At 48.1% G+C, this 26131-nt stretch overlaps 1 protein-coding gene and 1 long non-coding RNA gene across 6 annotated transcripts in view; one reads left to right on the top strand and one right to left on the bottom strand.

Moving 5' to 3' along the window:
- Nucleotides 1–26131, bottom strand: part of PDE4B (phosphodiesterase 4B) — a 288611-nt gene that overhangs the window by 118405 nt on the left and 144075 nt on the right. Inside the window, exon 1 of one of the 4 annotated variants that reach the window (XM_068140843.1) lies at nt 20877–20960. The exons of the other annotated variants lie outside the window; for them this stretch is intronic. Coding sequence (XP_067996944.1) covers nt 20877–20923 — 47 coding nt within the window. The 5' untranslated portion in view covers nt 20924–20960. Of the gene's footprint in view, nt 1–20876; nt 20961–26131 lie in introns of those variants that run through there. 4 annotated transcript variants of the gene reach the window in all.
- Nucleotides 1907–25265, top strand: LOC137442302 (uncharacterized). 2 transcript variants are annotated; one of them, XR_010987625.1, is made up of 3 exons: nt 1907–2362; nt 21421–21849; nt 22680–25265. It is a non-coding gene; the product is annotated as an uncharacterized lncRNA (long non-coding RNA). The 2 variants fall into 2 exon arrangements; XR_010987626.1 differs by having other exon boundaries at nt 21421–21554; nt 22680–25263.

Here is a 26131-nt window from a genome sequence, read left to right as displayed (position 1 = left end):
CTGAGTTTATAGTTCACTTGTGAAGCAGAGATTATAAATAGAAGGCCATCACTTTTTGTCTCTTTCTAAACAGAGATTAAATCTAAGAAATTATTACCTAACTCCTCAGCACACCAATAGAACCTAGTGTCTGAGGAGTGAGGAGCTCAGCAGTTCAGACCAGAGCAGAAGCTGCATCACAGCTCCTCCTCTCTCCTCTGAAAGGCAAATCTGGGGCCAAATTCTGCAGCCGCATTGACTCAGTGCCCTGACCTGCTGCCTCTGGCTCCCCACAGCACTCCTGGCAAGACACAACAGGTTTATTTCTTTGGTTTTTCAATCTACAACCCTTGAATCACTGAAAAAACATCTCCAGGACCTAATACACCAACTCCATGTGGAAGCTGCTTCATGCTCTATCTTGTTTCCCATGAAGATTACACTAAAATGCCCCAGAACTGCTTCTGTGAGGGACAAAACTGCCAGTAAAATCTGGCCTGGGAATGTCCCTGTCTGCACACCAGCAGAAGGCTGGAACCCCTCTGCTGTTAGGCCAGGTTGAGAGAGTTTGAGTTATTCAACCAAGAGAAGGCTCCAAGGAGACCTTCTGATGGCCTTTTAGTACTTCAGGGGCCAAGAAGAAAGCTGGGGACTGACTTTTGAGCAGGGCCTGTTTTAACAGGACAAGAGGCGATGGTTTGAACTAAAAGGTGGTGAGACCCTGTCCCAGATTGCCCAGGGAGGTGGTACTTGCCTCATCCCTGGAACCATTGCAGGTCAGGTTGTCTGGGGCTCTGAGCAACCTGCTATAGTTGCAGATGTCCCTGCTGATTGCAGTGAGGTGGGAGTAGATGACCTTTAGGGTCCCTTCCAACCCAACCCAGCCTGTGGTTCTAGGATTCTCTGTGCTTCTCAGCTGTGCTGCGGCTCAGCTCACAACGGGATTTCAACTGGGGACAAACATGAAATCATCTCCATAAGCTCCCATAAGTACCCACAAGAACATGTGCTGCTTTGAAGTCTACCACATGGCTTTTCTTTTTCTTTTCCTTTTTCTTTTCTTTTTTCAGCTCTAGGCAAAGAAAAAAAAACACGCTATGGTAACTTTCCACAGGCAAACTTGACACCTACCTACAAATTAGTGTTCCTCAACCTCTCAGGTAGGCAGAAACAGGAATGGGAATGTGACACACTTGTAAGGGCTCAAGATCTTTGGACTCTGACACTGCACCCTGTGTATGACAACAATCACAGAATCATTTTGGTTGGAAAAGACCTTTGAGATCATTGAGTCCAACCGTTAACCCAGCGCTGCCAGCTCAACATTAAACTATGTCCCTCAGCATCACATCTACTCATCTTTGAAACCTCCCCAAGGACGGGGAGTCCCAACACTACCCTGGGTAGCCCAGGCCAGGGTTTTCCCTGGTGATCCAGGGCCACAAGTGCAGCAAAGTATTCAGGCGTGTTCAGGTAGGAGATGAAGGAGCCACATGAGGCTAAACCTATTTTTGCACCTAGGATAGGGGAACATCTAGACAAGCCAATGTTGTGATGGACTAAGACCTTAAGGAGGTGAACTCCTAGAACATGTATGTGGCTCCCCATAATTTCTGGTGACACAGAATAGGAAAACAAACACTAGATATATCTAAAAAGGAAGCAGAAGCAGGGTGCAAGCTGGTGTAAACCAGCGAGTCGAACCAGCACTCACAGACTGCCAGAAGAGATACTCCAGGCTGGAAATGCTGCTCAAGAGCTCCACATCAGGTCCAAGGGCTGCATCTAGGGCCAGCAGCATCTCCAAGGGCTCTGTGCCAGGCTCCCACAACACCCAGCTCATGCCAAGGTCCTCTGAGAGGGCTTAACACCTACTTTCTTGAGGGTTTTTTTAGGAAAAGGCTCTTGCCAGCAACCTGCCTCTCACTTCTGCAGAGCATGGGTGCTGCTTTTTCGTGGATAAACATGTAGGGACCAGCACCTGGCAACAAAGGCTGTTTATGAAAACAAGAACCAGTTGGGGGAGGACTTGGGTGGCTGCTCACGCTCCCTAAAAACTTTTGGATCTTCTCATCCCTCTCGGGGGAGAGCCAGCAGTTCAGAGGCAATGAGGACAACTCCTCCACCACTTACATCTTCAGCTCTTCTCCCACCCAAGAAACAACGAGTCATGGAGCGAAGCGATTCTATGGGCTCCTACGTGGAATTTCCCCGCCTACTGGTTTCCAGGAGCAGATGATTCTACCCCAGTGAACAAGCAAATGATGCAATAAAGAGTTTTACAACAACAGCAGCAGCAAAAAAAAAAAAAAAAAAGGGGTGAAGTTTCTGCAACGACATCCAGAAAGCTGCAATATTGATACACAAAATGAACACAAACAAGGTAAGATTTAATCTCCTAAATCCTTCTTGCATTAAGACATCCTGAGGACTTAATTTTGAAGCCCAGAAGTGTTCCGAGAATATTTTGTAATTACAAACCAATAAGGGGGGGGGGAATCATCCAGGAGGAATAATTACATAATTTGGAGATGAACTCACTGCTTAGAAGAACTCACAGCTCAGAAGAGCTGTAATAAATAGATCCTCATATCATTACTGTTGCTGAGGCTGATGACTCACCACTGTTACTGGGATCATATCCCAGAATAGTCATGCTACTCTGTGTACTGCATACAAAATTAGCCATGAGGGACTTACTATTAAATGGAACAGATTTGGGGGGTTTTAGGATTCATGTGGTCAGACCATAAAAACAAAAGCTGTTAAATATTTCATTTTGACTGCAGTGCATTTCAGATACCGAAGCTGGAGGTATCTGATCTCCATCAGACAGAATTAGCAGCTGTGTGTACCCACTGCCTGTGGGAACCAGCTCAGCTCAGCTCATCCCCTTCTGGTTCTGGCAGCACTGGAAGGTCCTCACACACACAGTAGCTAAAACCTGCCATGGTGAGAGAAAACACACCTAGTTGTGGGCAAACATAAGGGAACTTACAAGGAACTTCCAAGAACCATAAGGGAGCTCTACTCTGCCCTAGGGAGGCCACATCTGGAGTTGAGGATGCTGGAACCCTGCAGCAGGCTGCCCAGAAAGGTTGTGAAGTCTCCTTTTCTAGAGAGATTCCAAACCCAGCTGGCCACTGTGATCCTGGGCAAGGTGCTGTGGGTACCCCTGCTTTAGCGAGGTGGGCGGACTGGATGATCTCCGGTGGTCCCTTCCAACCCCTGCCATGATGGGATCCTGCAATTCTGTGAACAAGTATCTCATGCACTTTATCAAAAAGAAAGACAACATCTGGGGGTTGGACTAGATGACCTTTAAAGGTCTCTTCAACCCAAACCATCCTATGTGCCTTACCATGTATGTCAGTTTGATAGAGCTTAATTTAAAACACTTAACCAAGTGGGATGAAACATTATGGAAACATGGTTTAGTGGCCATGGTGCTCTCAGGTTGATGGTTGGAATTGATCTTAGAGGCCTTTTTCAACCAAAACAATTCTATGATTAGATGCATTCTGCTATTAGACTATGCCATTAGCCTCCAAAACAATTGGTAGAAACACCAAAGTTTGCTCTGAGGAATAGCTAGTCACATCATACAGGTGTTGTCCATGCCTATGTGCCACACCTAAGAAGGGGTTTGGTTTATTTTTCATTTTCAGTGAATACCAAAATTCTTTGGGAATCGTAAGGCAGATCCCTCCATAAGCCATGTAAGAGAATCATACAATCATAGAAGGCTTTAGACTGGAAGAGACCTTTAAAGATCATCTAGTCCAACCCTCCTGCACTCAGCAGGGACAGCTACAACTAGATCAGGTTGTTCAGAGCCCCAGTCAACCTGACCTGCAATGGATCCAGGGATGAGGCATCTACCACCTCTCTGGGAAACCTGGGCCAGGGTCTCACCACCCTTGGTATCAACACACTTCTGCCTTCTCTCCAGTCTCAATCTCCCTCTTTTAGTTTCATCACCCTTTGTCCTGTCACAACAGGTCCTGCTCAAAAGCCTATCCCCAGCTTTCTTACAACCCCTTTGAAGTCCTGAAAGATCACAAAGTCAATTGAATCAGCAGGCAGCAACACAAGCACCTTGTCCATCCATCTCCTGCAGGTCACCCACAGCCTGCTCCACTGCTGTGCTGTGCTGAATCTGCCTCTTTTTCTGCTTCAAGCCCTGAATTCCTAATACCTGCTGTGACTTCCTTGGAACGACGTCAGCTCTGCCCTAGATTCCAAGCCTGCTATGCCAAACGGTCTTTTCCAGGATGCTCGGTGACTACCAGCTTCTTCCTCCTCTTTTTATCAGCATCTTTTAGTTCATCCTCATTTCACCTTCCCTGCCAGCCTACCCAGAGAACCACCATGCTGTTCTCCACCCTTCCCTGCTCTTTCACTAAAAATGCAGGGAAACAAGTATTTATTGCTCTTTTTTTCCCCTCCAGCCTCTAGACCATAAGCACTTTGCTGGTTTCCCTGCAGATATTGATTAGAATCATGGAACTATTTCAGTTGGAAGTGACCTGTAAGATCATTAAGCCATCAACCTAAGACCACCATGGCCATTAAACCATGTCCCAAAGGGCCAAGACCACAACATAGATGATAAGAGGGTGAGAAGTTGAGACATCTCCCAGAAGCTGAGGCACCTTTCCTGAAGATAGGTGCACATCTCACATGCAGGTTAATTCACAACATTTACTTCTGGTCTGTACTAGTAAGTATTAATGACAGCACAAAGCCCACAGTGGAGTAGGAGCTCTGCAAAATCTTAGAATCATAGAATTGTTTTGGTTAAAAAAGCCCTCTGAGATCATTGAGTCTAATACCACCATGGCCACTACATCGTATGCCCAAGTGCCACGTCCACAGGTTTCTTGAACACCTCCAGGGATGGTGACTCCACCACCTCCCTGGGCAGCCTGTTTCAATGCCTGACCACTCTAGCAGCAAAGAACTCTTTCCTAATCTCCACCCTAAACCTTCCCTGGCACAATTCCAGGCCATTTCCTCTCATTCTATCAACCGATACTAGGAAGAAAAGACCAACCTCACCTCACTCCAACCTCCTTTCAGGGAGCTGCAGAGAGCAAAGAGGTCTCCCCTCCAGGCCAGGTAATAAGAGGCTCCCTAAAGCAGCCTATCCTTGCAGGAGCTTTGTGATGCTCCCTGGTCCACTCACTGCCATCTCCAGCTAGCAGATACTTTTCTGACCATGTCACATCTCTCCCCACATGAGAGTCAACTCAAATCCTCCAAGCTGTATTTCATGCTCTCCTAAAAGCCAAATATATACTGTCTATCAAATTCAGTTCCTCTCCTAATTCTCTTACTTCTATAAACAAACCCACCAATGGCATATGCTGTGTTTTGCTCATGTTTGTGCTTTTGACAGTGGGCCAAACCACTGAAACCAAAAGAGCTGCTGAGCCACAGGAGACACCACAAATGCACTGCTTCAGATCATAAAATCATAGAACATTTTGGGTTGGAAAGGACCTTCAAAGTTCATCTAGTCCAACCCTCCTGCAGAAAGCAGGGACATTCTCCACTACATCGGGTTGCTCAGGGCCTTGTCAAGCCTCACTTTGAATGGATGGGGCCTCAACTACCTCCCTGGGCAACCTGTTCCAGTCTTCCACCACCCTCATGGTAAACAACTTATTCCCAACATCCAACTTAAATCTCCAATTCTCTAATTTCAAATCACTGCCCCTTGTCTTATCACTGCAGGCCATTGGAAGGCCCTCTGCAGCCTTCTCCTAGCCCCCTTCAGGTACTGGAAGGTCACTATTACATGGGCAAACATTCAGCTGGCTCACTGCTTGCCTTCAGGAGGGAAAACAATCACATTTAAACTACCATTCCATTAGGTGTGAGAGGCTGGGTGGTCACTAAGAATGAAAGACTCAGGACCCAATCTGGGCAACTTCCTTTGGCACACAATTGTTTTTAAATTACCTGGCCACAGAAGTTTCTGGGCCACAAAACAGAGCTTTAAAAGAAGTAAAAGAATTGCAGTGGGTGGGTTTTGCCCCCCCTTGTGCTTATTCCTGCTCTGTCTCTACACAGACATGCTTGCACAGGGGCTACACAACCTGTTTCTGAGCCTGTGATTTCTACGATTCCAGAACTGTTTGAGGCTGTAAATGTCAAACAGCTGCTCAGGAGTTGTTTTGAAACAGTCTGAGGAATGATCAGGCTGTGCTGTTCCATAATTTGGCTAAGTAATTGTGGTGGGTTAGCCCATCCTTGGGGGGGGAAAGGGGTTGTGAGAGCCCTGCTCTCCCTGGGGATTAAGGAAACCTGATCCAGGTGGACTTGGTTCCTTCCTTCCCCCCCACCCGGGGAAACCAAGTCTAGCAAAAGTTCCTGCCTAGCAAAACTATAAAGGGGAGGGCATGGCAACCTTTTTCTCTCTCTGTTGCCCCTGCCTCACCTGGACAAGAGCACCAAGAGTTGCTGCTGGCTTCCTGGTTCTGCACATGGTCAGGCCTGGTCTTCTCCCTGCTGCATCCACGTTTCCTCAAAGGACTGTTGGTTTTGTACATCTCCCTATCCATCCTTGTTCCTTACCCCTGTGGACCCTTTCCTGTTATTGTTTTATATATACATATACATCTATACATCTATATATTTTGTTTAAAGGACAAAAATTTTACCTCTCTACTTCCAAACCAACTCCAAATTATTTCTTTGTAGATTTGCCTCCTCCTCTTTTTCCTTACCCCCCTTTCTTTCCCCTTTTTTTCCTCCCTTCCCTTATATTTCCCCCCCTATTTTTTCCCTTTCCCTTTTTCTTTCTATCAGGAAAGAGGAAGGAGGAGTGGGGGAGGGGTTCTCAGTCCTGCCCCCATCTGAGCTCTTAAATTCCAGTTAAGGCTCAAAGCACAACAGTAGTTCAGTATGCAGAGGGTTTCTTACTTACTTTTACCCATTTCAATCCAACTATTCTTTAAAATCCTCCTCCTTTAAGAATTTTGGATACCAAAATTGTAGATGTGGCAAACTGTCTCTTGATGGGCTCCTAATCATGGCAAGTGTCAATCCTACTATCCAAACTGCTGACTGTGCTCTTCTACAAGCACATCCTGCATTGGCTTTTCCCAGTCCTCTGCTTTTTCTGTACTCCTGTCCCAAAACTCTATGATGATTGAATCTGTATGAAATGAACTCTGATGATGACATCATCAAATGATTTCATGACTAGAGGAACATGGTTAAGCTTGAGAAGTGATTGTGTGAATCTCATGAGGTTCAACAAGGCCAAGTGCAAGGTCCTACACAAAGCTCAAGGCAGTGCCTGGTATCAATCCAGGGAATGAAAGGCTGGAGAGCAGCCCTGTGGAGAAGGACTTGGGGTACTGCTGGGTGAAAAGCTGGACATGAGCTGGCACTGAGCGCTGCCAGCCCACAGCCAGCCCAACCCTGGTCTGATCCCCAGCAGCATGGGCAGCAGGGGCAGAGAGGGGATTCTGCCCCTCTACTGTGCTCTGCTGAGACCCCATCTGCAGAGCTAGAGACAGCTCTGGAGTCCTCAGCATAGCAGAGACCTGTCCAGCTCTCTGGACAGCAAACTGAGAAGTAAAGGGAAGCTTCTTGGTTTCTCATTCCAAGAAGAACATTCAAGGAAGAGCAACTAAGCTGGTGAAGGGCCTTGAACACAAATCTTGTAAGGAATGGCTGAGGGAACTGGAGTTGTTTAGTCTTCAGAAGAGGAGGCTGAGGGGAGACCTCATAACCTCCCACAATTCCCTGGAGAGAGGTTGGAGCTGGGTGGGGTTTAGTCTCTTCTCACATGCAACAAGTGACTGGACAAGAGGAAATGGCCTCAGGTTGTACCAGGGAAGGTTCAGGTTGGATATTAGGAATAATTTCTTCACAGAAGGGGTTCTCAGGCTGCCCAAGGAGGTGGTGGAGTCCAGATCCCTGGAGGTATTTAGAAGACACATGGATGTGGTGTTTAGGGACATGGTTTAATGCCAGTGGCTTAGCAGTAGTGGTGGGATTGTGAGCTGCAGATGAGCGGTTGGGCTTGATGATCTCAAAGGTCTCTTCCAACCTCAATAGTTCTATGGTTCTGTGAGCTGAACAGCAAAGTCCAGATTTGACACTTGTATTGCAAATACAAGATCCATGCTGTTCAAGGCAAAGGCATAAATAGAAAGAAGAAGGAAAGCTAGGAGTCTGCCATCATAAAAGAGGCATTGGGACAGTCCTTGTAAAGCTCTTCTAAAGCTTCAGAATTACCTTGACCACCAGAGAGTTACCCAGCTCATTATGTTGCTGCTGCTGCTCACAGGAACTATTAAACTCGGAGTCAGCACTGACTCCCTGTAGGTGCAAAGACCTTGGAAGGGGACACATGGCAAAAACTGCTCAAACCTTGTGGCAAAGCCCTGGTGCTCAGCAGGATGCCGCAGCCTCGCCAAGCTCCACTTGCTCAGGATGAGAATTGCCTGGAAAGTTCCTGTGACAAAGGCTGACCTGTTTTCAAGAACAAAATCATGGAAAACATGGGCTGGCCACAATAACAACTGGTCTCTCAGAGGCTGCCTGGAGGTTGCTGGGCTGGATTTTATTTTTCCTTCCCTTTCCTTTCACTTTCAAGCAGTTGCTTTAAAAGGTTTCATGTCAAACTTGGCAAGAGTGCCCCACCAGTGTTAGTCAGGGAGCAGCCTCTCCCCGAGACAAACACTCACAGCTGACTCACCAATGGCAACCTGGTCTAGTGAAAGGTGACCCTGCCCATGGTGGGGGGGTTGGAACTAGATGATCTGCAGGGACCCTTCCAACCCAAACTGTTTTAGGATTCTGTGACATCTTAGAACACAGGCACTAATTGGAGCCCTTTTAGTGCTCAGCTGTGAAGCAGCCCCAAAGGTGACAGCGTGGGAGCCATGCAACTCCTGCCTCCAGCACCAGGCCAGTTAGATCGGGAGTCAGACACCCTCCTAAAGCAAACCAGGTGGAAACTAGGATAAAAAATAGGTGGGAACATAAGCAAGGACTGTTATAGCATATGCACATGGTGAGGTCTTGACTTTCAGCACAGGATAGACACAGATCTGTCTGATGTCCAGAGGAGGTCACAGAAATTATAGGAGGGCTGGAAGCCCTCTGCTGTGAGGTCAGGCTGAGAGAGTTGGGGTTATTTAGCCTGGAGAAGGCTCCAGGGAGACCTTCTGGTGGCCTTTCAGTGCTTAAAGGGGCTGATCAGAAAGCTGGGGACAGACTTTTGAGCAGGGTCTGTTGCGACAGGACAAAGGGTGATGGCTGGAAACTAAAAGACGGAGATTCAGGTTGGAGAGAAGGAAGAAATGTTTGACACTGAGGGTGGTGAGAGCCTGGACCAGGCTGCCCAGAGAGGTAGGAGATGCCCCATCCCTGAAACCATTGAAGGTCAGGTTGTTTGGGGCTCTGAGCAACCTGCTCTAGTTGCAAATGTCCCTGCTGACTACAGAGGCATTGAACTAGATGAGCTTTAAAGGTCCCTTTCAATCCAAACCAGCCTCTGGTTCTGTGATTCTTGGCCCAGGCTGTTACAGGTTCTCACTGTGTGAATATTGCTGCAGAGCTCTGGGCATCTGAGCCACTGCTCCCTGTGCCATGGCACCACACAGCAGCAGAATCACAGAATTGTTTTGGTTGGAAAATACCTCTAAGATCATCAGAGCATGCAGAAACAGGCCTCAGCATTTCTAGAGAAGTCCTAGGGCTTTTCCCACTCTTGTTTCTTAGCAAGCTTAGGATTGCAGATTCTTGTTTCAAAAGCTTTATCAGGATTTCCTTCATAAACCTCTTTTGGAGAGGTTAATAACTGGGATAAAGATTTCTGTTAGCTACAAACCTGCTGGCACACAAGGCAATCTCTGGGCAGTTAGCTGCTATAGGGAACCGCACAAGGATAAACAGGTTTGAAATCTGGATCCTGAAGAAGGAAGGAGTGAAAGTTTGGGTTCCTCCTCACCTGGATTTTGTTTCATACAAAGAATTCCAGATGCTGAGAGAGTTGGTTTTTTAAACACATCCTCCTATAGCTTCTGATTTACACTTCTGCTACCCAGAGAATTGCTCCACATTAGCAAAGAGCCAATCCCCTACAACTTACCCCCTTTGCTGATGGGAAGAATGAACCTGCTCTTCCAGGGAACATGGAAGCTCCTCTCAGATTACTTCTGCTCAGAATGAAGTCAGATACATCTTGTGTAGAATCACAGAATCATAGAACAAGTTGGGTTGGAAGGGTCCTTAAAGATCATCTAGTTCCAAGCCCCCTGGCACTGTCAGGGACACCTTCTACTAGCCCAGGTTGCTCAAGGCCTCATCTAACCTGGCCTTGAACACCTCCAGGAAAAGGGCATGACCTCCCTGGGCAACCTGTTCCAGTAAAGCACTCTTGTATAGGAACACCCTGGCCAACATGATACCCAGAGCAGGATGGGCAGCTCTTGGACAGCTGTCTCCATGTTTAAAGTTCAACCTGAATTTAACCCTGAGAACTAAACAAAGTAATTTCCATGGCCATGCTGGTCAGCACTGGGTAGCACAGGTTTGCAAGTAACTGCTATGGGTTTATTTCTCATTTTGAGGAGGTTCCTCAGAAGAACTTGTTAAAGGAAATAAGGTGAGATCAAACATCTTTCCACACAGAATCACAGAACAGGTTGGAAGGGACCTCAAAGATCATCTAGCCCAAACACTGAGAAAACACTGCAAAACCAAACCTGTACTCATTACCCAACCCCTGCTTTCCACCAATTCTGTCACTTACGGTGGATTTATGTCAGTGGCCACCTGCCACAAGAGGAGAGCTGTCTCCAACCATGCACTGGTTACACCCCAGTTCACAGTGAGCCACCTTAGCCTTGCAATTTTAATAGACTCTTAGCACTGTTTTGCTTGGAAAAGACCTTCACGAACATCCAGTCCAACTGCTAACCCAGCACTGCCACTCTGAGGGCAACCACGCACAAAAGAAGGATTCTGAGCCTTATAATGCAGAGCACAAGAACATACCAGTCCATGGCATGTAACAATGACAGCAGCATGCTTATTTTTTAGGAGTGTTGTAAAATTATGTTCTAAACTGCCTGGTCTGCAATAAAAAAGCCATTCAAAAGACCAGAGAGGATCCATCTGAGCAGAAGTGCTGGCACTTCGCAGCAGGGCAATGTTCTAATGAGCTACGCTCCATTTCAGCTGATCTATCTGACACAACCAGAGCATCACAGACCTCAAGGAGCTAGAGATGGCTTCTGCAGGCATCAGCACCGTCACTGAAAATGCTGCATAATGGCAGCACTCACAGAATTACTAAGACACAGAGCCCCAGCATGCTCACCCAGGACCAGAATAGCCAGGGGGGTTTGGAATCTCTCCAGACAAGGAGACTCCACAATCTCTCTGGGCAGCCTGCTCCAGGGCTCCAGCACCCTCACACCAAACAAGATTCTCCTCCTCTTCAGACAGGTTCCAGTTTGTGTTGCCACTTGTCCTGTCACTGGGCACCACTGACAAGACTCTGGCCCCATCCTCTTGCCCCACACAGATTCTAGAGCTCTTGCTGAGCATTGATCAGATCCCCTCTCAGGCTGCTCTTCTGCTGGCTCAACAGTCCCAGGTCTCTCAGCCTTTCCTCCTTACAGAGATGCTCCAGGCCCCTCATCATCTTTGGAGCCTCCACTGGCCTCTCTCCAGTAGTTTCCTGTCTCTCTTGAACTGGGGAGCTCAGAACTGGAACCAATGCCCCATATGTGGCCTCACAAGGGCAGACTAGAGCAAAAGGAAAGCTTCCCTTGACCTGCTGGCCACACTCCTCCTTATGCACCCCAGAAGACCATTTGCCTTCTTGGCCATGAGGGCACATTGCTGGGTTATGGTCAGAGATATGACACAAGAGGGAGCAAAAAGCCTCTCTGGATGAACAGGGGGACAGGAGAGAGGTGGCACATGGATAACAATTACCATCATTAACTATTACTGCTAATAAGCAGTTTGGGCAGACTAGGTTGTGTGCAGCAGGTGAGCAGCAGCAGCAGCCAGTCTTTCTCCTGCAGCCCCTCCTCCAGCCTTTGTTTGATTTATGTGAATGCTGACTGTCCTAGCATTTCTTCATTTAAATACTAACTGGATAAAGGGGGTGGGGGGTGGGGGGGGAGGGAGGGGAAGAGAGAGAAGAAACTAGGAAAGGTTTCCCCACAGGAAAAATAACTTTCTTTTTTTTTTTTTACTGGTGTGAATTTAGCTCCCAGGGCTGCATCCCCACAAAACAGAGCTGTGCTGGTCTGAGAGCACACACATCCATCTTCACGCAGCCTGCGTCCCACGCTGGCCTCAGGACACAGCAGCAAAGCCTTCTCAGACATCTGATGCTTTTTCATCACACAACCTCTGCTTGGGCATATTCAGCATTGATTTGAAATGAAGCTGCTGCTTTCTTCAAGCTTTTTAACAACCACCCCAAAATGTTCTTGAAAGGAGCAGGATTTGTGCTGCTGAGAGAAACCCCCAGCAGCTCGAGCCGCCCGCGCCCGCCAGCGCCAGCAGCCAGCCTTTCATTATGTCATTTCTCTGCAACTTTACCAGACACACTGGGCTGCTTTGAAAGCTCCCAGTGACGTCAATGGGCCAGCAGAAGGAGAGCTCTGTGAGCCAGCAGCCCCTCACCCAGCCTGCCCAGCTCTGCCGCTCCTGGCAAGGTGACAGCTCCCACACCAGCAAGCTCCCAGAGCTGTAGCACAGCAAGCGCTGCTTCAGCACCCACAGCTGCAGATGCTGCCCCATACCTGGAGGGTGGTGAGCTTGTTTTCAGATTGTTCAGCACAGTTAAAAATGCAAATGGTTGTTAAAAACTGCAGAGGGGAAGCAGGTTAAAGAGCTAGAGTTCTTTGTTCAGATCTGGAAGTTTGATTTTTTTTTTTAGGGAAGAAAAGGTAAAATTCTGAAGTAAAAATAGTGTTGCTTGGCTTACAAAGGGATTGACTAATGATTGCACGGGATTTAGTGCCCCCCTCTTCTGATCCACAGATTGCATTGGGTTGGAAGGGACACTCTAAAAGGTCATCTTGTCCAACCCCCTCCAGTCAGCAGGGACATGAACTGGAGCAGGTGGCTCAGGGCCACACCAAGTTTGACCTTCAATGTCTCCAGGGATGGGGCCTCAGTTACAGAATGAGAGACTGCCAGGTTGGAAGGGACCCCAAGGATCATTTTCTCCAACCTTTCCAGGTGATAGTGTGGTTGAAATGAGATGGCCCAGCACTCTGGCAAGATGGGTATGAAAACTGACCAGTGTAGAGGAATCCACCTCTTCTGTGGGCAACTTGTTTCACCACTCTCACTGTAAAAAGCTTCCTCCTTAAAGTCCAACCTACATCTACCCTGCTCCAGTCTTAAACTATTGCCCTGGTCCTATCACCACAGCCCCTTCTAAACAGCCCCTCCCCGGCCTTCCTGTAGATCCCCATCAGATATTGAAACATAGCTCTAAGGTCACCCTGACCTTGTGTGTCACTCATTCCTTGTTGTGACTCTGTTGCTCTTTTCTTTAGTGCTCACTATAAATTGGTTAGACTCATTGATCTTAAAGATCTTTTCCAATCAAAACCATTCTGTGGTTCTGAGATTCTAAATCCTAGAAGATAAAATTCAAGGCTTTAATAGCAGTTTCTCTTTTTTAGCTTTCTTTTTAAGGACAGCATATGAAAATGTGTTAATTCTCTCAATCTAACTGTTAAACATGAAATCAAGCTCCATAGGAAATCAGCTGGTGATGCTGTTTGATCTGATGAGTTCCTGCTGATGCTGTAGGCCACGTGGGCTCATTTCACAGCACCTTTGGTTCACCGAGTCATTATCAAGGAATTAAATCTGGCACCTTGCATGGCTCTGCACAGCTCTGGCCTGTAAAGCCAGACAGCATCTCCTAAGTCACCACAGAGAACACAATGAGGAGGTGCTGGGAGGAACAACTGTCAGTGTTGGAATCATCGAATCACAGAATGATAGAACTGTTTTGGTTGGAAAAGACCTCTAAGGTCATCTAGGCCAACCGTCAACCCAACACCACCATGGCCATTAGATCCTGTGCCCAAGTGCCATGTCCACTCATTTCTTGAACTCCTCCAAGGATGGTGACTCCACCACCTCCCTGGGCAGCCTGTTCCAACATCTGACCATTCTTGCAGAAAAGAAATTGTTCCTAACATCCAATCTAAACCTCTTCTGGCACAATTTCAGGCTGTTTCCTCTCGTTCTATCACCTGATTCAAGATCAGACTTGCTGATCAGACTGCCTGATCTATTTGGAGGTTTCCCTGCTCACTGCAGGAGTGCTGGACAAGATCACCTTTGAGCCTCCCTCACAACCCAATGCAATCTGTGAGTCTGTGACATAGTGCGGGGTGTCTGCAGCAAGGAAGAACTTAGAGAAGTCAACAAGGAAGAGGAGGAAAAAACTGAGAGAATAACTTCATTGCATGACAGATAAAGGTACACATGAACTAAACTAAGAAGAGTTTCCCCTCCAAAAGAAATAAATGACAAAGATGATTTCACTGCAGGTTCAGATACTCTTGATACAATTCACAGATTGCACCAGGTTGGAAGAAACCCTCAAAGGTCATCTTGACCAACCCCCCTGCAGTCAGCAGACACTTCCAACCAGATCAGGCTGCCCAGGTGAGGCCACATCTGGGGCACTGGGTCTAGTTCTGAGCTCCCCAGTTCGAAAGAGACAGGAAACTACTGGAGAGAGGCCAGTGGAGGCTCCAAACATGTCTGGTCTGAATGTCTTCAGGGACAGAGCCTCCACCACATCCCTGGGCAACCTGTTCCAACGTTTCTCCACTCTCATTGTGAAGAGCTTCCTCCTTGAATGGTCAGATAAATATGGTAAGAGCAGCCCCCAATGCTCTGACTCTTATCTTCTGCCCTACAAGTCCAGCACAAAAATATAGCCAGCAACAGCTTGAACAATTACAGCATGGAGAGAAAAGAAAGGTTACTAAATACCAAGCGTCTTTCCTCCACCAGAACCCCCCTCTTCCAACCAGTTTCTCAACCACTGGAAGTGAACCCTGCCCAATTCAGTCCCTGTGACTGAATTGCTAAAAGCCCCGTGCCAGTCAGGCACTGTCTTCTCCGCAGACACATCTCCGCAGCCTTGCCTTGATGCTGCCTACAGCCATTGTGAGCACAGGGAAATATTTGCCCTTCCCTTTCTGAATTATGCCTACAGATGTCTGAGTTGTGCCTCTCAAACATACCCTCAGCAGAGAAATCATGTCTTTGTCAAAGACACTTCCTATTTATAGAAGGAATTAATGCAAGAATACAACCAAGATGCTTTAAGTACATCTCAAGTTAGAGCTAAGCCCCAAGAAAAGATGATAACTTGAAGGTAGAGAGGATTTTTACCATGCTGCTGAAGATTATTAACTCCCAGACCAAAACTTGAGTGCTTCAAAACTCCATTTAAAAGCCAGACTCTACTGACACGCCATGAAAGTCACTTCCAGCCTCATATCCAACCCCAAACACCTAACCTTGAATCAAGTGTTCAAGAAATGCATGGGCATGGCACTTGGGGACATGGTTAGTGGCCATGGTGGTGTTGGGTTGATGGTTGGACCAGATGACCTTAGAGGTCTTTTCCAACCAAAACAATTCTATGATCCTGTGATTCTCTAAAAGAATTGATGCCAGAATGGCTGCTTTGCATGTAGTGGTTATGAACAAGTGCTGACCAAGAAGTTCTCCATTTCTCCACCATACATTTCTAAGAACTGACATGCTGGTACACTCCCTGATAACTGTTTTCTATCTCCCCAAAACAGCTTCCAAAGCCCCAAGCCAGCCAGAGTATCCCTCAACACAGCATAAACCCCTGCCCTCTCTCCCCAGTGCCCCATAACATCCACATATGGTTGGAAATCATCTGCTTCTTTCTTGATCTTGATGGAGAACATGGTGCTCCAAACCTCAAGGCCAACCAGGCTGGCTCCAGGCTGCACTGTTTATACATCTTCTCTGAAACCACAGATCCCAGAATCCCAGCATGGAAGGGACCTCTGGAGATCATCTTGTCAACCAGGCTGCTAAAGCAGGGTCACCCACAGCAGGCTGCACAGGATCACAATGTTCAGGTGGGTTTGGAAGCTCTCCAGAAAAGGAGACTCCACCAAAAAAGGCAGTGTTAGTGTCTGGTTTTAATGACCCCTTTGCAATCTGGAGTTGGGTTTTTGTCCACCTGCATATCCACCTGGCAGGGAATGGCCACTTGGTTATTTGTGTGATTTAATGAATACATTTTGAATAGTTAAGATCCATGAACGGCCACACCTCCACCAACATCTCCAATGCTCTAAAGGAAAAGGCTCAGAAGAGTTTCCTTATGCATGATGGGACCCAGGAAAGAGAATCATAGAATGGTTTGGGTTGCAAAGGACCTTAAAGATCATCTGGTTCCAATTCCACTACCATGGGCAGGGCCAACTTCCACCAGACCAGATTGCTCAAGGAAGCTCAGAAGAGGACCAAAAGTGCATTCAGGAGGAACAAAATGCCTGTAGAAATGGTGAAAACAATTAATGGTGATTAATGAATCTCATCCCTGATGCAACCATGTATCTACAAAGGTCATGATGAGCAAGTCTCAGTCTGAAGCTGCAACTAGTCCAGCACTGAGTGAAGAACATGTTTTATTTCCAGAGGTTGCATGAATTCTTGCAGTCTAACCTCTATGCCTGCTTTAAATCTATATCCTGACAGGGCTCCCTTCCAGCTGAGAGCTTCTAAACCCCCTGAAACTCTGCTGATTGATCAGCAAAGATCAACAGATGGACTCTGGTGGCCCCACTTACCTCTAAGGCCCACTTCTGACACCTCTTAGGATCATGGTTCTGCTGAGCATTTATTTCAGTTCCAACTACAGAAATGTTTTTGTCCTTTCTCCTCATGAAGCATTCTATCTTGTGACACCCTGTGCTTTGCACAGGGCACTGTCCATAGCTAATGACATGGTGGCCCCACTTGATGGCATTTGTCATCTCAACAAATCAGTTAACATTTGCCACCCTCTTTCTCCTGATCCTAGGTCACAGATATCCCTGGAGGTGTTCACTGCCAGGCTAGATGAGACCTTGAACAACCTGGTCTAGTGGAAGGTGTCCTGTGCATGGCAGGGCAGATGGAACTGGATGATCTACAAGTTCCCTTCCTACCTAAATCATCCGAAGAATCTATGAATACTCCTCTGTCTCAGCTTACTAATGTTCCTCTTCAAGAGGAACATGTTCAACCCAACCAACAAGTCCTCCAGCCCAAAGGTCAAGGTGAAGCCGTGGCAATGATGCCAAGACTGGTCTAACATGGGCTCTGCTAACCCACAGCAACACCTGCTGCTGCGTCAGCCACACAATTCCTCACTTATCTCTGTCCTTCAGATCTGGCACATTGCTGGGTGCTGGCAGCAAAGGAACATCTTCCATCCCAAGCTCACCCAGCCCAATCTGCTGGTGTTGGATCACATCCCCTGTGGTTGGATGCCTTCAGAGTGCAAAAACAACTTTGCAAGGGCACTGTTACACAGATTTTGATGCTAGTGTAGACACTGCTTGTGGAGATCCTGCTAGGATCTTCAAAACCTCTGTCTAGATGACACACCTGAGATCTCCTCTGCCACTGCAGACAAATGGGCATGTGAAAGCTGAAGTGTTTTGCTACCAGGATGAGGAATGCTGGTAACATACTTATAGAATCCTGGATTCATTTAGTTTGCAAAAAACTTTGAAGATTGTTGAGTCCAACCATTAACCCACCATTGCCAGGTCATCCCTAAACCATGGCACTCAGCACCACATCTCCATGGCGTTGAAACCCCTCCAGGGATGGGGACTCCCCCACTGCGCTGGGCAGTCTGTTCCACCACTGTGTCTGGTGTCTTTCTGGGTGTCTGGGCAGCTGCCAGGGAGAATGACCTCACCATCCATCCCAGTGCAGCAGACAAAGAGCAACCTTTCTCACCTCAGCTGTCAATGAAGTCATCATGGATTAAAGGAAGTGGTGGCGTCCCCAGGCTTGGAGGGATTGAAAAGCCAGGTATATGTGGTACTGAAGGACATGCTTTAGCGGTGACCTGGCAGTGCTGGGTTAATGGTTGGACTTGATGATCTTAAAGGCCTCTTCCAACCAAAACCATTCTGTGATTCCATGAACACCTCAGTGAGTACAGAAGACACAGCCCCACTGCCTATGCAAAGACAGATACTGTTGGGTTTCTAACTAAGAAAAGCTCACCCTGATGTGAATGAGTCCTTGGGAAGGGAGGCCACACAGCACCTTGCAAAGAGCATTCAAGCAACCAGTGGGACCCTCCTTCCTTCCTTCCCCTTCTTGTTGCCTCCTTGTCTCTAGGGTCCTTGTTTCTTCCTTTCTTAACACCTGCTGTAACCACAAGTTCTCCAATCACATCACAGAGCATTTCCCCTCTTCTCTAAATATTTACTTGCCCCTCTCCTGTTCCTGAAACACCACACAGGGCTCCTCCCAATGAGCAACCCTAAGTGTGGATTTTTACAGCACCATTTAAAGACTCAGAGCCCCAACACTTGCACTAAACATAGACAAACCACACAAGATGGTCAAGGACCTGCTGGAGTGGGTCCAGAGGAAGGCCCTGAAGAGACCTAGAGCACCTCTCCTACAGGGACAGGCTGAGAAAGCTGGAGCTGTTCAGAATGGAGAAGAGAAGGCTCCAGGGCGACCTACAGGAAGGCTGAGGAGGGACTGTTTAGAAGGGCTTGTGGTGACAGGACAAGGGGCAATGGTTTGAAACTGGAGCGGGGCAGATTTAAGTTGGACATCAGGAGGAAGTTCTGCACAATGAGAGTGGTGAACTACTGGAACAGGTTGCTCAGAGATGTGGTTGAGCCCCCATCCCTGGAGACATTCAAGATCAGACTTGATGTGGCCCTGGGCAGCCTGGTCTAACTGGAGGTGTCCCTGATGACTGCAGGAGAGTTGGACAAGATGACCTTTGAGAGTCTCTTCCAACCCAAAGCAACCTGTGAAATACTAAGCTGTCGGTTCACCTCAGAACCCAGTGCAGAGAGGAAGACATGGTGACAAGATTATAAGCAATAATAAGATGACACAGACCAAATCCTATGTTGGAATACTATATAGGAATTATTCTAGGTAGGCTATTCTGTGCAAAGCCCCCCTGTGTAGAATCATCTAGTCTATGGAGAATTAACTGTATTTCAAGAATGTATGGCCAGTTCTGGGCTCCCCAGTTCAAGGACAGGGACTTGCTGGAGAGGGTACAGCAAAGGGATACAAAGATGCTGAGGGGACCAGAACATCTCTCTTATGAGGAAAGACTGAGAGAACCGGGGCTTTTATTCTGGAAAAGAGCAGCCTGAGGAGGGATCTCATCAATGCTGATCAATATTCCAAGGATGACTGTCAGGAGGATGGGACCAGGTTTTTGTCAGTGGTGCCCAGTGACAGGACAAGGGGTAATGCACAAACCGGACTATAAGAAGTTCCATCTAAACAGGAGGAGAAACTTCTTTAAGGATGGTGGAGCACTGGAGCAGGCTGCTCAGAGAGGTGGTGGAGTCTCCATCGCTGGAGATATTCCAAACCCACCTGCACGTGTTCCTGTGTGACCTTGGCAGGAGGATTGGACTGGATGATCTCCAGAAATCCCTTCCAACCCCTCACATTCTGAGATTCTCCAAGTTCCATGAAAGAGCAGGATTTACATGTGCATAGGTCAGACAACAGAGCGAAGCATTTGAGTGTCTAAAACGATACAATTCTCTATTCTGTGTTCTTACAGGACGCTATATAGGCCACACTGAATATCTGCACCTGTAAGACCATGGACTCACAGAATGGGCTGGGTTGGAAGTGCCCTTTCAAAGGTCATCTACTCCAACTCTAGAATCATACAATCACCATCCGGGGTTGGAAGGGACCTTTCAAGGTCATCTAGTCCAACACTAGAATCATGTAATCATAAGCCAGTTTTGGTTAGAGAAGACCTCTCAGATCATCAGCTCCAACCATTATCTAACTCTGCCAAGCCTGTTGCTTAACCATGTCCCTCAGCACCACATCTACAACTTCATACCTCAACTCCAACAGCAAGCCTTTACCTCTAGAAAGGGAACCCACTTAAGCACAGTCTATCAGACACAAATCCATGGTAGCCATTGTGGGACGTGCCTCTGAAGTTCCCTCACATCTCCCTCTGCCCTGACACAACAGGATCAGAGCAGAGACAGCTCCATCTCCTTATTAAAATGCACTAGTAGCTGACAACAGACTTGAGAAGGTGTGGAGGTAACACCACGAGACCACCCGAGTGAGAAGCTGCTTCAGTGACTCATTACTTTTAAATGAAAATCAATGTTCACACACACCTCGTAACAGAAATAATTAAGCACAACATGAATTTTTCCATCCTTTGCCCCCTTTTTTCACACATACCCAGTTCCTAGGTGTCATGAGGGTGCATTTGTGCAATCATAATCTGATCAAGAAAGGGAGGAAAAGAAAATATTCAGCAGGCACTGAGAATTTACAGCTCACAGAATCACAGAATGCCAGGGGTCAGAAGGGACCTCCAGAGATCCTTGAGTCCAACCCCCCTGCAAAGCAGGACCACATAGGGCAGGTCACACAGGAATGGGTCCAGGTGGGTTTTGAAGAGCTCCAGAGAAGGAGACTCCAGAACCTCTCTGGGCAGCTCGAGGAACGTGCGTGTCCTCAGTGTCTCCCTTCAGCAGCTGCTTTCTGCAGAGGTGAAGTCCCCCACGTTCAAGCTCTTCTGCCCACCAGAACTCCTCTGAGCAGGACAAAAGCCAGGTGGCACTTACCAAATCCACGAGTGACGGCGGTTGGGTAAAAAATTCACATTTAACATCTTTCCCAGATGATTCTTCTCTTCTGCTCACAAAAAAAACCCCAAAAACCCCCAAACCCCAAACCAAGCCCCACCACACTCAGAGCATTTTCTGCTCGCTCCAAACTTCTGTCTTTGGGAAGTTGTCTCAGCGGCAGCTCGCTGGCTTCCAGGAGTTTTTTGATTCTTTGTGATTACATGTCAACTCCCATGGCAGGGTGGATGTCACTTCAGAGAAGACAGATGCAAATGACTTGGCAATCAAAGTGTGAAGGGTGCATGTGGAACAGCCTCTACGGACTCGCATATTTCTTCATTTATAGCAGAAGAAGAAGGAAGGAGAAAAAAAAAAAAGCAAACCAAACCCATAAATCTATTTCTGGCAAAGCCCTGACTGCAGTTTCCTGCTCTCATTTGTATAATCCCTTCCAGTGATCCTGAGACGGGAGGGGGGGGAAAAACCCAGCCTTTTTTCCAAGCTGAAGAAACATCCCCATCTTCCTGTTTATCCTTTCCAGGTCACATCCCTCCTTCATTCACCACCTTCGCAGATGAATCAAAGTTTTCTGACGCTGCAGAAACTCCGCTCCCAGGGTCCCTCCTGCGGAACCGGCTCCGCACCACGCGGGATGACGTTCCCGGAGTGACACAGGTGAAGGCAGCTATGAGGGGACCCAGGTCCCCGTCCCGGGTGACAGGCAGAAGGGAGCACGTTCCCCTACAACGAAAGGCCTGGCTTAGCCATCCCACCGAACTAGGAGGAGCAGCAAAGCTTGGGGAGGGCTGCCGGCTCCCTGCCAGGGGTCGTCCTGCAGCACCACGGGTGGTGCTCCGCGCTTTTCCTGCCACTCGGGGCCGGGTCTGTGCTTCTGGATGGGATCCCTAGCACATCTCCAACTCTCTGGCTGGCAGAGATGCTCTGTCTGCAGGAGAATCCTTCCCAGCAGGTACGTCGGCAGCTGCGACTCCAGCCGCAGCCTTTGAGCGCGGGCAGATTTGCGCGGCTCTGCAGAAAATGGAATTTTACAAGATTTACATCTAAATCCCGCCGCTCAACATCAAACCCAGCGCAGCTCCCTGGTGCATCCAGACGTCAGGCGGGGTGGGTGGTGGGAAGACAGCCACCACGGAGCCCTGTGAGGAGCAGCTCGCAAAATAAGGGCTTTCGGCAGCGGTGCAGCCCGCCCGGGGCAGGGCTGCCAGCCCCCCGCCACTGCCGGAGTCGGCGAGGGGACACGGAGCTGGTGAGGGGATCTGGGGACAAGAAGGGGGGAGGGCTGGAGAAATAACGAGTAATTTAAACAGCTTCCAGCAGTGACAGTGGGATGGTTTGGGAATGCTGGAAGGGGACTCTGCCCACGCATCCCCTGCCCAAGCAGCACCTCCGCCCACCCGAAGGCGGGGGCAAGCAAGGGGGTTAAGCTAATGAGGCTGGGGGGGCTGCAGAGCTTCATTCTGTTTGGGAAATCAAAAGTTCAGCCGCAAGAAATGAGCAGCATGTAGCAGCAAATTTTCCCTTGACTGGGTTGTTGGGTTTTTTTCTCCTGCTGGTGAAGTCTCCAGACATTTCACCTTGACAACCAAAAGGAAGGGATTTTGTCATTGGCTAAAGTCCAGTGCAGAAGCAAACCTGGATAAATCAGCCTTAAGGCCCCTTCCAACTCAAGCCATTCCATGATTCTGTGATTCTATGAAATGTGCTCGCTCCAGGGGATGGATAAATGGCCTTCAGATGTCATCAGAGTCATAAGTGATGCATAACAACTCCTGCCCACAGGTAGAGCAAGGTATCCACAGCAGCAAGAGAACCCAGCTAGGAGCCCAGTAGCCCAGAGCAGTGAGGAGTCTCGACCCTGCACCAAGACCTGAACCCTGCCAGACCACCGCACCCTGCAGTTAAGTTGGAACTGGAAAGAGCAACAAGTAACTGGTTTGTTAATTAAGATCTTAGGCCAATTTCAATATACACAGGAAAGGGAAGATGGGAAATGTCATTACAGCAAAGTCACAACTCAACAGCTGGCAATGACATGGACAAAGATAAGGAAAAAGCCAGCCTGGAAGATCTATCAGCTTCTGCTCTGCAACTGCTGGAAGAAACATTAAACCACATTTTAGTCAACTGACACTCTATTTTATGAAACTGTAGTGGGCAGCAGTGGGAGGGAGGGGATTCTGCCCCTCTGTTCTGCTGAGATCCCACCTGCAGTGCTGGGGCCAGCTCTGAAGTCCTCAGCACAGCACAGACATGGACCTGCTACAGTGGGGCCAGAGGAGGCCACAGCAATGATCGGAGGGCTGGAAGCCCTCTGCTGTGAAGCCAGGCTGAGAGAGTTGGGCTATTAGCAGAGGAGCTAGAAAGGAGGCAGGCTTGATTGTGGTTTGTTCTTTTTTTTCTGGTTTGTGGCTTGTGTCTTCAACATCAGCCTATTTGAGAAGAGCTTAGTTACGATCTGGTGGTGGCCCATCAGTCAAGGGAGGGGAGCTGACAGGACATGAACCTGATGGAATGGGTCTAGAGGAGACCACAAAGTTGATCAGAGCACTGGAACCTGTCTGTCATGAGGCCAGGCTGAGAGTTGGGGTTGTTCAGCCTGGAGAAGAGAAGGCTCCAGGGAGACCTTCTGGTGGCCTTTCAGAACTTAAAGGGGCCAAGCAGAAAGCTGGGGACAGACTTCTGAGCAGGGCCTGTTGTGACAGGACAAGGGGGGACGGCTGCAAACTAGAAGAGGGAAATTCAGACTGGAGAGAAGGGAGAAATGTTTGGCACTGAGGGTGGTGAGAGCCTGGCCCATGCTGCCCAGAGAGCTGGGAGATGTCCCATCCCTGGAACCATTGCAGGTCAGGTTGTCTGGGGCTCTGAGCAACCTGATCTAGCTGCAATGTCCCTGCTGAGTGCAGGGGGTTGGACTGGATGAGCTTTAAAGGTGCCTTCCAACCCAAACCAGCCTGTGATTCCATGAACTTAAAACTTCAATGAAGAGGTGAACCTGGAAAGATAGAGTGTGGACACTCAGTACAAAACACTAAAAGCACGTCTCCTTTGCTTGCTGCATCTCCCCTTTTCCCAACTTGTTCTGCAAGGAGCCAGGGCTACACCCAGAGATGTATAATTCTGCTTTCAAATCAGTGCAGACCAGAGACTGATGCCTCTACTACATGAACAAAGCCCACCAATACATATGGATGTTTGTTTTGTACACAGTTGAAAACGGCTCAGAAGGTATCTCAGATGGGACTTTTTGAGCACTGTGCTCTCTGAGGCTTTTTTGTGTAAAGTCCAGCACCATCACAGGCTTCTTCTCAACTTTCCTGGCACTGACAGAGTCAAGCTGGCAAAGCCCAGCATCCCAAAACCACTGACACATCTCATACGGTTTTCATAAATGAAAATCACTGCATGAGAGAGCTAAATTAAGCAATTTCCCCCCGTGGGGCAGGCTGAAATTCAATTTGCAGTCAAATAAGAGAAATCCAGCTCACAGAATGAGCTTAACCCAAGCCTCTGGGCCATTCCAAACAACCAAGACAACATTGTGGGCTTGGGGAGCAACAAACCTTTGTCACCACCATAAACCTTCCACCACTGGCTTCTTGTCCAGTCTGCACCCAACAGGCTGAAAACTCTCATGACTTCATGTAGCACAAAGAAATTCCTTTTGAATGTCTTCCTCAAATCCTCCACTTGTCCTACCTGATCTTGCCCTGTTAGCTTTTCCCCAGTTCTCAGGTACATTACAGTATCACCAGGTTTAAATCAGTCATGCCCTCCACACTCCATGTCCCTCTCAAATGCAAAGTCTGCCACAGAATCCCAGCATGGCAGGGGTTGGAAGGAACTTCTGGAGATCATCCAGTCCAAATCCTCTGCTGAAGCAGGGGTACCCACAGCAACTTGCACAGGAGCATAATGTCCAGCTGGGTTTGGAATCTCCCCAGAGAAGGAGACTCCACAACCTCTCTGGGCAGCCTGCTCCAGGGCTCCAGCACCCTCACACCAACGAAGTTTCTCCTCCTGTTCAGATGGAACCTCCTGGGTTCCAGTTTGTGCCTGTTTCCCCTGATCCTGTCACTGGGCACCAATGACAAGAGTCTGGCCCCATCCTATTGCCCACAACCTTTAGCTCTTGCTGAGCATTGACTGGATCCCCACAGTGGCCTTCAAGACAATTCTCAGGCTTCTTGGTGAAACAGATAAAGCTAATTCACTGGTAACAGACATTGTTATGTGCTTCTGCTTCTTTTCTATCCAACCTCACTCAGGTTCTGCACCTTCTTTCCCTGCTCCCATCCTGAACTTGATGTGGATAATTGTAGGGCACATGGCAGTAATGAAATGGTGGTTGGGTGAGAAGGATAATAACTTATTCTCCTGTTTTTTTTCTCCTACAGCTTCTCAGACAGTTGAATAATTACCCTCCACTAAAGACCCAAGTGCAAGACTAGCAATTGCAGCATCAACATGACACAAATGAATATAACTCTGAAGGCCATGATCAGAACTCACTTCTACCTCACTTCTAGGTTTAAGGACCATTGAGTGCCCTGCCTCCTCCTCCTACATACTTCAAACAATCATCACATTTTTCATTTTGATCTTTGTCCACAGAATCATAGCATCATTGAATTGTTTTGTTCGGAATAGACCCTTAAGAACATGGAGTCTAACCATTAACCCAGCACTGCCTAGTCCAGCACTAAACCATGGCACCCAGCACCACATCTCCACAGCTTTTCAATCCCTCCAGGGACAGGGACTCCACCACTGCCCTGGGCAGCCTGGGCCAGGCCTTGACAACCCTTTTGTGAAAGAAATAATTTCTCATGTCCAACCTAAACCTCCCCTGGTACAACTTGAGGTCATTTCCTCTTGTCCTGTCACTTGTTCTTTGGGGGAAAAGACCCCCAGATCTTTTTCTACTGGGCAGTTTCAGCAACCCTGCCCCAAGCCTGGACCATTCCTGGGGTTGTTGTGACCCAAGCTGAGGACCCAGCACTTGGCCTTATTGAATTTCGCCCCATTGGCCTTAGCCCATTGATCCAAGCTGGCCAGGTCCCTCTGCAGAGCCTCCCTACCTTCCAGCAGGTCAATACTTCCACCCAACTTAGTGCCATCTGCAAACTGACCACAGGTGCCTCAATCCCCTCATCCAGATCATTGGTAAAGACATTAAAGAGATCTGGCCCCAGCACTCAGCCCTGGAGAAACCACTTGTGACCAGCAGCCAA

Source organism: Melanerpes formicivorus, unplaced genomic scaffold (assembly GCF_026170545.1).
Source record: "Melanerpes formicivorus ecotype bairdi unplaced genomic scaffold, bMelFor1.0.p_v2 SCAF_7, whole genome shotgun sequence".
Lineage (NCBI taxonomy): Eukaryota > Metazoa > Chordata > Aves > Piciformes > Picidae > Melanerpes > Melanerpes formicivorus.
Note: the sequence above shows the minus strand (reverse complement) of the source record. Positions and strands in the feature narration are given on the sequence as shown.